Source organism: Vulpes vulpes, chromosome 3 (genome assembly GCF_048418805.1).
Source record: "Vulpes vulpes isolate BD-2025 chromosome 3, VulVul3, whole genome shotgun sequence".
Classification (NCBI taxonomy): Eukaryota; Metazoa; Chordata; class Mammalia; order Carnivora; family Canidae; genus Vulpes; species Vulpes vulpes.
In genome coordinates this window covers 18,088,350-18,101,703 of record NC_132782.1, presented here as the reverse complement: position 1 = coordinate 18,101,703, position 13,354 = coordinate 18,088,350, and the positions used below count along the sequence as shown (strand labels likewise).

The 13,354-nt window shown below is 40.3% G+C and overlaps 1 protein-coding gene across 24 annotated transcripts in view; it reads right to left on the bottom strand.

Moving 5' to 3' along the window:
* Positions 1 to 13,354, bottom strand: part of RAPGEF4 (Rap guanine nucleotide exchange factor 4) — a 284,923-nt gene that overhangs the window by 47,070 nt on the left and 224,499 nt on the right. For all 24 annotated transcript variants that reach the window (XM_072751936.1, XM_072751937.1, XM_072751935.1 and 21 more), the window contains 5 exons: positions 12,523 to 12,599; positions 11,934 to 12,080; positions 9,954 to 10,069; positions 4,377 to 4,465; positions 282 to 360 (listed from right to left, as the gene is read on the bottom strand). In XM_072751936.1, coding sequence (XP_072608037.1) covers positions 282 to 360; positions 4,377 to 4,465; positions 9,954 to 10,069; positions 11,934 to 12,080; positions 12,523 to 12,599 — 508 coding nt within the window. The remainder of the gene's footprint in view (positions 1 to 281; positions 361 to 4,376; positions 4,466 to 9,953; positions 10,070 to 11,933; positions 12,081 to 12,522; positions 12,600 to 13,354) is intronic.

The window sequence follows — 13,354 nt, the reverse complement described above, 5'->3', positions numbered from 1 at the left end:
TTCTTTAGTCTACCTCCCAAGTATGTATCACCTTCCTGAGGTAACTTGGCTCACATTTCTCTACACAGGTAATGGGGAGGAGATCCTTAAATGTGATGCGACAAGAACTGTTAGAGAGGGCTGGAGTCTACACCAACTGTGGGAGTTTCAGTTTAACAAAGGTGGAGGGCATGACCTTGGCTGGGCCATGACTTACCTTCAGAAAATGAAATGAGATAATGACTATCTAGTCATGTGGGGTGTCTTCAAGGGAATAGAGACTTCAAACAACAAAAGGATATTGGGCCACCAGGGCTGGGCAAAGCTGGGTATTTGGCATAAAAACACAGTGCATCATAACAAAGTCGTTTAAAACGGAATCTGCAGGGGGAAGAAAGCAAAGCGGAAAAAGAAATTAGGTTTTTGCAGAAATCTTGAGCAAGAGTATCTTATTCATTTGTTCTTGGTCAATGGATCTTATCCGTTGGCTTGGGAGATGGTGGTTTTACCGTACAGAGAGGCACTGCATATGAAAATAATAATGTTCACAGAGCTTGAGATCAAAACTCAATTTCTTAAGGCAGTGAACAAATAGTATTTTTGAAAGAGACTGGTTTTACAAATAGCACTGGTCACCTCAGCCACAACGTATATTAAAAAATACACAGAATTAAAGAGCTACCCATGGGCAGCACCACGTGTGCAGAATTAACACATGGTCATTTCTTTGTCTGCATTACACCCTATGACTTTTGTCAACATCTGTTTTCCTTTATGTCGTTTCCACCCCTTATTTCCAGAGGGAGCAATGAAAGATGAGAGGATGATGGAATTCTAGAAGAAGGAGGTGATAAGACCAGAAAGTTGATGAGGGACACAAAAGCAGGACAAGATAAAAAGGATAAGATAAAGGCTACGGGCAGTGACTGAAGCAAAACAATACAAAACAAAACAAAAGCTCTCTGGTACATTAAGATGGTGGCTGAGGTTTGTCAAACGCATGGACCTTTTCAAATAGAAGATGGTAAGAAATGTGAACATTTTAATTGAATCTATTAGATTTCCAACATCTATGTTTTAAATTAACTTCTATTTAAAAAATTGAGATATAACTGATATGTAACATTGTGTATGTTTAAGGTGTACAACGTGTTGGTGTGATATATTTATATATGACAGTACGATCGCCATGCTAGCATTTGCTAACACCTCTATCAAGTCACATGATGCCATTATACTCATTTACAGATAAGTGATGAGTAGAAACCCACAGGGTCATCACTTGGTATTATCAGTTAATTGAGTCCCATTATTCAGTCCCAGGGAAGAAGCAGAGAAGGTGTTAGACAAGCTGTATGGAACTTTTCCCCTGGAGTACAAAAGGATTTTGGCTTTGTCTAAGTTTAACCCAGGGGTCACTTTTATAAAATTTATAAATTCTGGAGATGGGGGGTAATTCTTGCTTATAGGAATCCCAAAAGAACTATGCTATATAGTAGTTTAAATTTTGCTAAAGCAGAGATTTGAGTGGGGACTAGCATAGTAACCACCTAGCACCACATTTCAATGTGGCTTTCTTGTTCTCTACTCATAGGCAGTTACCTCTTGAGAACTGACTTAGAAGATCACTTCCTACTAGAAAATAATTTTCTCAAGTCATTCAGTGACTAACGCCGATCACAGAAGTAAAAAATTTAGAAAACTGATAGGTCTGAGGCAAAAAACAGATGTTTTGGTAAATTAAGAGAATGCACTGTCAGACCCAGGGGTGTTTATTTCTATGACGAAAACCAGTTTCACTGTCAACTCTGACATTTCTCACTGTATTATAAACCCAGAAATGCCAAGGTCTCCCTCTCTACTTCTTTATCCGTGTTTCATGGACCTGTACTAGTTACTTTTAGTGCCCAGGATGAATTGTGTAGAAAATTCATATTTTTTATTATGAGACAGATACTGATAGATTCTTTATCTCCAAGCCATGAACATTACTTGTGAGAAAAACAGAATCAGAAAAATTGCAGAGAATGAAGTTCAATATTAAATTATGATGCAAACCTAGTTCTAACAATAAAAATGGAAGGATTTGGAATCATATTCTACATGCCAGCCACAGAATGCACTGATTTCTAGGCTTCGATTTTTGAAGAAGCAATAATCTAGTCTCCACCTCTTTCAGAGGCGACTTTAAAAGGAAGGATATATTTGTCCTTCATTGGTAGTAAAGCTCTTACAGATCTTTCCTTAGATGCCATAGTCTCTCGTGTACCAGAATCTTCCTTTTCAGGCAATATTCACTTTACAGAATATGCTGTTTCTTGTGCTAGGCAATCACACATTCTGGGCAAATAGTTAATCAGACGGGAAAGATCTGTTATATTTTTCTGAACCCAGGTTCTAGAAATTTGGTTATTTGGGGTGATGTATGCCTCCTAGAAGCAAGGACTCCCCTTCTAATGGGTCCATTGAGGGTTTTCTTTCTCAAGAAGAGTTTTTTTTTTTTTTTTTTTTTAGCACATTCTTTTGCTCAGACATCTTCAACCATTCCTCAATGCTTACTTAGCTTTGCACTTAAGACCCTGTAAGACCTGTAGTCAAATCTTTAGACCTTACCTTCCTCCTCCCACTTATATATATGATTGTCTGGCAGAACCAGACTAAATGGGCTTCCTTACCCATTTCTAGGTCAATACTCATCTTGTCTTTCAGTATGGAAGGCTTTGTCCCCAGTCTCTAGTTACTAGCCCCAGCCTTCCTATAGGGCCACTTCAAAGGCTATATTCTCCATGACACTTTGCCTGGTCCCCTCAGCTAGTCCCTTCCTGAAGTACTGACCGCATTCTGCCTTACGTTCAAGTTATTTGCACATCCCTTTATGTCCTTTAGCAGGTAATAAACTTCCTGAGGACAGGAGAGCAGCTTTTTGGTCCCACCTTGTCTAATCTAAAGTATCCAGCTTTGTGTCTGCCCAACAGGATACTAAACAAATATTGAACCAAAAATGACTGCCCTGGCCTCACAGATTCTGGCTTTTATATGTACTACTCCCCAATTAATTTGCTACAAGAAAACAAATCTCAGATAATCTATAAAATGAGAGGCTAGAATGAAGAGATAAAATAAGTAAATCAGTGGCAAGATACTTTTCAGCGGTATATAATAATAATGATGGCTTTACCTTAAGTATATCACAAAGGTGATGGAACTGGGCTTTGAACTATCACTAAATATTTGAGATAAATCTTTGAGCTTCTTTTAGTGATAAAATGTTTATCTGTGGGCTCAGTGTGCTTAAAATATTAACCTATCATTCTGAGACATCCAGTAACATAGGATTTTTTTTTAAGTTGAATAATGCTCTCCAAAATCATGTATGAGATAGTAACTGAAATGGATAACAATGTCATAACTCTGAATATGTAGTTTAGTGGTGAAATTCATCTCATTCATCCTCAGATCTCTGTGTCTTAGTCTAAAGGACTGGTTCACCGTAAGGCATTATTATAAGTTGAATTCCCCCCGGCCCCAAAAAGCTATGTTGAAATTGTAACCTGCAATACCTAAGAACGTGATCTTACTTGGAAATAGGGTCTTTGCAGATGTAAGCTAAGAAGAGGTCATTACTGTAGGCCTAATTCAATATGACTGGTATCCTTTCTAAAAAGGGGATATTTGGACACAGAGGCAGATGTACAGAGGGAAGACTGTGGGAAGAGGCAGGAAACTCCATGTGAATATGAAGGCAGAGATCAAAGGGATTGCATCTACAGAACAAGGACTGCCAAAGATTGCTGGCAAACCACCAGAAGCTAGGAAAGTGGCATGGAGCAGACCGTTCCTCACAGCCCTCAGAAGGAGCCAATTCTGCTGTCACCTTGAGTCTGGCCTTTTAGCCTCGGGCACTGCCAGACGATTAAACTGCTATTGTTTAAACCATCCAGTTTGTTATGGCAGCCGGAGGCACACGTGGTGGTGCTCAGTTACACCCTGGGGCAGCCTACTGTCCACAGCCGAAGGAGCTACAATGCAGATAGAACCATATTACTCTCAGCTGGAACAAGGTTGTGCTTTTTATGCAGACAGCCTCAAATCCTTCATAGAAATAGGTAGGATTTAAATTATGACTGAATGGACGTCCATGGAAGGCTGGCTCTTCCTATTATGTATGAACAAGACTGCGCCATCTACAAAGGAAAGCCAGAACTGGGTGGGCAGAGGAGGGTCGGAAGGATTGCTTCCTGACTTGGCCACACAGGAATGCTCTTCTACTGTTAATACATATAATTCCCTCTGAAACTGTTTGGCTACACACTGAGAATGAATTCAGGAATTTTTTTTTTTTTTAAACAGTGCCCCCCATAGATTTAATAGGCAGATGAAACTTTCTTGGTGTTTACCTGTTGCTTCATTTAAAGCTGGTTCAAGACGTATTGTTTCTAGAAAATGCTCTAAAATTTTTTCAGGTGTTCCTGACATCACAGTATACCTGGATAAGAAATAAAAATATCATTAGTTTTTCAAAAGTGGGCAAATCATAAATGAATAGCTTTTTACATATCTAAGGTAAGGGTTTTGTGTTTTCTATTTTATTTGATTTTCATGTATTTATTCATGTATTGAGTCTCAGAGAACCGTAATGACTTAACTTATGGCCCATATTCTCCTCATGGTAAGAGACATCATGTACCTTGCCAAAGCCACACGGGAAGGCAGTGAAAAATAAAAAACCCACAAATTGAAGTAGTTCCTAAAACATTATTCTTTTTTCCCTACATGGAACTAAACAAAACTTGGAAAGTGACTCTCGTAGGCTGGGAACTGAGAAACTTCAGCTTTGCTCCGAAGGGAATGGAAAGGAACATGTAAATCACAGGGCACTTCAGGTCAGGCAGGGGGAGACGGTAAGGGGAAGTGACAGTAAACTGGGTTATCCATATATGGGTTATTCGTAGCAAAGTCTCAGTCTCACATTGGATTCCCCTGCCTATTTCTGGAATGCTCTGTCTTTCCCAACTGTACACTGGTATGTGCTTTGGAAATACAGCTAAGAATAAAACAAGAGAAGAGAAAACAAAACCCCAAACACTGATGAGCAAACAAACTCCAGTAGCATCTGACGAGGAAATAAATCAATGGTAGAAAAATCCATAGAATTTATTTTAACGTCAAATACTGTAATTTGGGGGTGGGAGTGCCAGTCATTATTTCAGAAGATCCATCCATGGGTTTCATAAGTCCGCAGGACAGAATTTATTTTTTTAAACTGAATGTGGGTTATTTCAAAGTCCTATTAAAGATGGCAACAAAACAGTGAATGAAAACAACAGGCAAAATCCATTAAGATGATCTGGGTGATCCTATTCTAAAACTCAGACTTTGTGTTTCTGCTCGGAATTTCACTTAAAGCAAAATGACAGGAAGAAAAACAACAATGAAAATAAAACTCCCTTATGTTCAGAGCGCAGTGGTATAATTTGGCTCCAGGAGAACCCAGATTTCTTTGCCTCCTCATCAACACCCTCTCCCTGCGTGCTTGAGACCTTGCAGGAAATGTGTTGAGATCCCAGGAATATCTGTAACGTAGTAATTCTCAGGGTCTTTACCTCCTGCCCAAAGGAGTATAGAAGAGGCAATCCAACATACAGCCATGTGCACAAGCAAACACAGGCTGAGTGGAACAAGCCTGGGACTGAACAAAATAGCAAATACAGGCTCCCTGGAAGGTAGGGTGATCATTACAACGATTATCTGGATTCTCTGTGTGCTTGCGAGTGCGTGTGTGCACTCAGGACCAGAAAGAAGCTGAAGCGTTACATCTTTGAGGAAACCTGGCTTTGGAGCCTAGAGGAGGAAAGGGGAATAGAAAAATAAATAATCTATTTTAATCTAAAAAAATATCACCCCTTTCTCAAAATAAATGAGGTGAAAGACAGGATTTTTTCCTCTGGTAGGCAATGGCTATTTGAGGAAAGGAGCGGGTATATCTATAATGACCTTGAACACATAAATGAAGAAAGTGGCTGAGGTCATTCAATAATTTCTGAAATTCATGATTCTTGGGTAGTGCTCACCAGATGAGCTGAAGATGCGAAGCAGCTGACTACATTAATAAGGAAGCGGGTTGGAGAGGGCATTGGCATCTGTTGAGTGTTTACTACGCCCCCAACGGCCAGGTGGGCACTGAACGATGTCCTGCTTATTCCTGCCACTTAAATATTATCTTCATTCTGCAGAGAGAGAAACTGCTCGGCAAGGGGAGGCTGGGGACCCATGATCACAGAGTTCCTAAGTGCCAGGTCTCTGCTGAGCCTGGGCTGGCTTTGGAGCACAGGTGTGTGTGTCGTGGTGCTGAGTACCAGGACGCTCGGGGTGGAGGTTACCTCTAGGTACCTGCATGCGTGCAGCTCATTCTGAACGGGAACTTGTCTGCTTCTGAAAACAAGTTTTATTTAAGTAAGAGTAAAAAGACATTGCATAAAACACCCGTTGCTTATATTTCGCAGGGCACTGGGTGGCTGTTGCTAGGAGGCTGCAAGCTCTACCACTGGCTATATAATGGATACGCCAGTTTGAAATCTGTTCCCTCCTCAAAAGTTTAATTCTGCCTAACATTCTGCTGTTCTTGGTTTGGGCATCCCTTGGCTAGAGTGTAATGTCTGGCCAAAATGAATGAAGACTGGAGGACAAGCCAAGGTAGGAAACTATCACCTCTTTAGGGAGAAGCGACATCTCTAACTCTGCCCACCTGGTTAGTCTCGACTCTAAGGGGATCTCGGTTTTGCTACCAGAGGCTCCCCCTAGTGGTACCGCTGCTGCAAGTCCCTTAGCCCATCCCCTCCGGCCCAGCACCGCAGAGGGCAGCGCAGGTGCTGAATTCTCTCGGGGCAGGGATCCCTCACCAGGGAGGGCCCGGGAGCTTCTGGCCAGATGTAACCATCTGTGATCCTGCAGCTCGGGGCTTGGCTGAAACATCACGCTATTGCTTTGTTTCAGGCTGGACACTGCCAGACGCCCTCTGCCTGACCTCTCTTTAAAGGAGGGACTTGAATACCAGACAGCATGGCTCTTTCAGTTTATTGCATGAAGGATCTGCTCCGGTCCAAGTTAAAGAGAACCCCAATTGGTTACATTATCCAAGCTGTGGGCTCTTAAGCTCGTGACAGAAAAATCTTTTCCCAACGCCAAGTCTGGAAATGAGGACACTTCTATCTGCACCTCGAACAACAATATAAGATGGGGAGGGAGGAGAGCCCAAAAGAGACTATCTTCCTGCACACAGGATGGAGCTGAGCAGTTGGGTGGTTGACAGTCTAAAGAAAAAGCAACACAGGAACTAAAACAGGAATAGTCACTTCAAAAATCTCTTTCTGGGCACTTGGATGGCTCAGTGGTTGAGTGTCTGCCTTTGGCTCAGGTCGTGATCCCGGGGTCCTGGGATTGAGTCCCACATCAAACTCCCTGTCGGGGGCCTGCTTCTCTCTCTGCCTATATTTCTGCCTCTCTGTGTGTCTCTCATGAATAAATAAGTAAAATCTTTAAAAAAATCTTTCTTTCCTACTAAAATCACATAACCACAGGGAAGAAGATATCCAAAATGGTAAATGTTTGAGAGCCTCATCGTGAGAGCCTTTATTCATCACAAGAAACATGTCCTGCTATTGATATTTTAATATCACACTGCGAGATGAGTGGCCTGGGCAGTCAGGCAGTTTCGAAAGTTTTAAAATGTATACATAAAGAACTGTTCTGGATTTCTCAGGGGAAAAGTGAATCAGAAAAATGAAACATTATTAGGAGCACCAATGTGGTAACCTTCTTTGAGCTCAAAAGGATGATTTCTGAAAAGACAGAGGCCCTAGAAGTTCCCAAATTTTAAGTCCACCCTTAGACATCATTGTTGGCATATTATCAAAGTTATCCAAAACATCAGGTCAAAATTCATTTACATGGAGCCCCCTTTAAACTCTGGTGTGGCTTCAGAAAACTTAACATGGGAAACAACCCCTTGAGAGAATGGCTTTTTCCTCTTTAGGGAGCTGATCTTGCCTAGTGCATTATTTTGTGCTGACTGATATTTCTTAAATGGTTTGCTGTGAACATGCACACGTTTTTGAATTATATAAGAAATCTGGATTGGTCTACAGAACACAAAAAAGGAGATATAACGGAAATCAGATCCAGGCCTAAAATAAATTGAATACATGGGCTTCTCCTCTTCTGTTCCCTTTAGTTTGAGTTCATAAAAAAAAAAAATCTATATTTGGAAGGCGCTCTGAATGGACTATGTTGTAACAAGCAAATGCTTTTGATCATTCCCCCATGGTATGAGAAGGTGAAGGAAGCGGGCCTCCAGGGGACTTCTTGGTCAAATGTTTCAAGGTTAAGGAGAATTTTCAAGGCTCACTTTTTCTGGTAGCAAAATTTTCCCGAGATATCTGAGGCATTATTAAAGAATGCAGATTACCACCAAAAGATGGTCTGGATGTAATTAAGCACACTGAAGAAAATCAATGGGGAGGGGCCTAACCTTCACATAAAAAAATGTTTTCATTTTTATCTTCTGTGGGCTGAAAGGATGACTGTTGAAAACATTTGTGTAAGAACATTTTTAAGAATGGATGGTAGTGAAAAATAAAAAAAAACAGAATGAGTTCTGGATGGCAATTTATAGGTCTATAAGTGAAAAAGATAGTTTTTCATATTACCTGTTTTATGTCAGCCCTTTTGAAATATATTGGTCTGCAATGGTTACGTGAGAGTGTTGAGGATACAGTATTTACATCATGTACTTTGCTATTGTAAGCTTCATGGCCGAAAGCACAAAAGCATTGAAGTTGTCAAGCCAGACCTGATGCCAGCTCTACCACTACAAGCCCTGTAACCTTGGGCAAGTAACTTGCTTCTCTGAGACTAAGCTTTTCCCATCCGTTAAAAGGGGTTTGTTGTAAGGATTACATAAAACATGCAAAATATATTATGGCTATTCAATAATATTCTATTTTTTCCCACCTTCTTTGAAAATATGTTGATTCACCCAGATGAAAATGTCTGAGCTTTGGGCTTTTAGTCTAAACGGTAAAAATTCATCAGTTACTGTGAGTAGCCTGATTAAAGGGAACACCCCATTTTTGTGGCAAACAAAAGAAAATTACTTAGGAGGCATTCTCTTTCAGCATGTTATTTGGTGACACTGTCTTTAGCTACAGAATTGGTGTTTCTATTATTCCAAGATTGAAGATTAATCTTTACTTTAAAAACAAGATTCCGCAATCTTCTACAATTTCTTAAAGCTACATTTCCTTGTTCTCCTGTCTCACTATTCAAGTGTTGGTACATTTGGTGGGGAAAAAAGCCTCATGTGAGAAGTTGCAACAAAAGATGGGACTGAACACAGACATCTGAAAAAGGGATCAAGTTCGACAGGGAACCTGAGAGATGGGAAGCAAATATCCTTTTGATGTTAGCAGGACTGAGTATGGATAAGGCCAAATGGATGCTTCTGGGCTACAATCAACAGACTGTCTTATATTTGAAGTCTGCGTTTCCGGCAAAGATGCTCATTCTGATAAGATGAAAACACTTCTCGGGAAATCCTACACAGGAAATTCAAATACCAGAGGTTCTCATCACCTCGGGGCCTACCTATCCTTTGCGCTGCCTGGCATTCCTATTTCCATTGTTCTTCCCGTCTTCTGTTCCAAAGCTATTACAGTTGAATACCGTATATAGAGAGCGTCTGTAGAGAAGGGGAACAGTCTCCTCTGAATTAACTCCAGGCAGCACCAAGCTCAACGCAGTGCCAGAAATGGATACATTATCCTCCACAAGATGTGTGATTAGTCAATAGAGAGAAAAAAAAGTCACACACACTGCCGTCTTCCACAAAAAAGGAGAGCATGCTATTGTAGAAATGATGATACCATGTGAAAAGGTTAATCATAGTCTGGCAATTGCAGTGTTGGATGCAAACCTACTTTTGCTGAGGCTGTGAGTTTCCTTGATTAGAAGCCCTGTTCCCTGCTGGGACCTTCTCCAGCACCAAGACATCTTGGTCATGTTCTTTAAGTCTGACTGTATTCGCCTCAACGTCCTGCAAATACAAATTACACCACATACAGATGCTGCTGTTTTCTCAGACAATGAAAAAAATTTCAAATGCTTCAGAAACTCATTTGGTGCTTGTGATGCTAATTGTTGCATCTACAAATTAAGTCATTTTCAAAGTCAGGGCTGGAATGGTCAGAGAGAGGACCAGATGAGGTTTGAGGCATGTGGTTTTAAAACTCTGCTTTTACCCCAGATTCAGAAAAACAGCCAAGTAGAGAGAGGAGTGTGGTTGTGCTCTGAGAAACCTTTCAAAGAGGTGGCATAGCGGGAAGATGGGGAGCAAGTGCCTTATCCTGACAAAAATATGTGGCAGGTTTCTTCATTTTGATTTTCTTCTGAGGGTGTGTCATTTTCATAGGTGTGTACCTTATCTCTCTCATCAAAAGGCTCTGTTTATTTTTTTTTAAGATCTGTTTGAAATGTATTAAAAACATTTTTCAGTTATTTTGGATAATTTTATAAATTGTATCAATAATGATCCTAATCTGATTCTTTCAGTGAATTATTTTTGGCTGAGTTGGAAATTTTGTGTGTGTCAACTTCAAAGAGCTACTAAAGTTTACCTCTAAATTTCAATGTCATTTAAACAATTACATTAAAAATCTTAATGTGCTTTTTTCTCATCATTTGGTCCCCACTTTAAAAGAGATCAGTTAAGAGCCAAGTCAAATTCCATGAGGCATTTTTCTCTATATTCTTCAATGGTATAATTCCAATTTAACTCTCCTTGCATTAAGAGATTGCATTCCTAAGACAAACTGTGTTGTCAGAAATTTTGCCACCAAAGGCAAATGCTTAAGGCTGTGTGTGAACAGGTGTTCATATATTAGGAATGGAGAAAGACATTGTAAATCATCATGAAGTAATGCCAAGCATATCAGAAAGCACAGAAACTGCATTTAGGACTTCAGGGTAGGATAGAAAAGGTACTAAGGCTGGGAGAGGCAGAGAAGGGAGTCTGCTCTGTGAGCCAGCAAGGAGGGAAAGAGCAAAGTGATCCTTGAGGGAACCATCTCTCAGGGTGAAGTCAAGCTGGGGCAGGGTGGACTGCAGGCCACCTGAGAGGCCAAGGGTGATGGGACACTGTCATCATCCCCAGGAGTCCCAGGGGTTGTGTGTGTGTGTGTGTGTGTGTGTATAGTGGGGAGTGGGGAGTGGGGAAGATCAGGGACCATCTCTTCTCAACATCACCCATGCTCAAAAATACTTTAATAAGCTTACATCAGGTGCATTTGCAGAGCCAACTGCAAAGTGCAATCTCATTTCCCTATCACCCCAATTATTCTTCACCTACTTGCTAAAGTTTGAAATTCCTTTAGTGTGAATCAATTTGACATAAAGCACTTGAAATGAAAATGCTTGGTTGGAGTAACCATGACTGACGTTAATTCCCACTAAAATGTAATCACTCAATAAATCAGGAGAAGGCGTGATGATATGAGAAAGGCTCAGCCTTGGGAAGAGACAGGAGGTGGGTACTTAGAAGGTCTACGATGGAGAAAAAGCTGGAGAGTGAGGGGGGAAGGACACAAACTGGCCAACCTAGAATTGCCAAAGAGAAATGTCTCAGACTGACATCTGGCCCTGTTTTTCTTTAATTCTCATGGGTCAGGAGGGGTGTGTGCACTTATCTGGTCCAGCATGCATGCCACATTTGCAGCTTTATTGGAATAACCGCTTTGGATCACGGAACGCACACCGGCATACCAGGTTTGTAACCAAGGCTCTTTGTTCATAGAGTGTTCAGTAGTTACAGGACTAGTCAATTAACACCACACTCTAATCTTTGCTTGTCTAGCAAAAGGAAAAATGAGATGCATCTCAGCCACACTTTGCCTTGGACTCACCCTTAGGATCCGGTTGAAATCCTCTTTGTCTACTCTTAAGAAGTGGCAATTATCTTCTCTCAAGACGATAGAAGCAGCTCTTGGGGCATCATTCACTAATGCTAACTTGCCAAAGTCATCCCCTTCGTGCAGGGTACACACCACACCCTGGAGGAGCAGAACATTCAGATGAAGACGGTCCCTGAATCTGAGCAAACACCCACTCACCTCAGGCCACAAGACCCCCTTTCCCCCAAAACACTGTATATATAAACGGGCTGCACCCAGGGATGCCAAGGGAGAGTTCTATAATTAGATTATAATGTTTTATTTTTTTTTCATTGAGTAATATGGATTATGGGCTAAATTAAATGTATAATTTTATATATTTATTTTAAATCTATGCATCTATAAGGAGATGAGCCCCAGAAAGTTCAATCTACTGAGTATGGTAATTGAGATAATTTATGATTAGAGATGCTATAATGTCTTTTCTATGTTGAGTAACAATGTTGTTGAAAGTCTAATTGTAGCATTGCATTGTTAATACTTAGAGCCACACTAGTAAATGGAGCATAATAAAGTTTCAAAAAGAAAAAGATATATATACCTTGCCATAAATGACTACATTCACCGATCCTTTCAGAATAATGTACCAGGAGGTGCCTTCTTCCCCCTGGTTAAACACTAGATACAAAAAGATGAAAAGACTTATGACAAGAATAGAAGCACATCAATATAAATTACAGCTTATCAAATCATCATTTTTAAGTCCCCAGAATTATGCATTTATTCCAGAAGGAAAAAAAATTACTGGCAAATACTAACTTATTCAGGTGGAATAGTGTCTCGTTTTCTATAGAACATGAAAGGAACAGAAATACTGTGTTATTTGCTATGCTCTAAAAGATATGAATTTACTAGAGACCAATGTACCAGCAATCCATTTCTTAAAGCAACACATACACTTTCCCCCACAATTCATCACAACTTATTATGTTATAGAAAATAGTTTTTAAAAGTAACCTGACCACCAGTGTGAAGTTTGAAAACATGAAAATCAGCACTACCTAATGTTTATGGATACCTATGGATATTATTTAAAAATGGGTTGGAATGACAGCCACTACATACAGGGTAGGAGTTATCTTGGGGAGAGAAGAAAAGAATAAGATAAAGGAAGGAACAAAAGGCCTTCAACTGTATTTATAATTTCATTCTTTAGAAAAAATGAAAAAATGGCATAATGTTAGTGTTTGATGAAGATGAAGTGCTTGTGATTATCTCTATTTAAAAAAAATATTTTATTTATTTGAGAGAGAGAGCAAACGGGGGAAGGGGTAGAGGGAGAGACAGAGAATCTCAAGCAGACTCTATGCTGAGTGCAGAGTCCAAGCAGGGCTCGATCTCTCGACCCTGAGATCATGACCTGAGCCAAAATC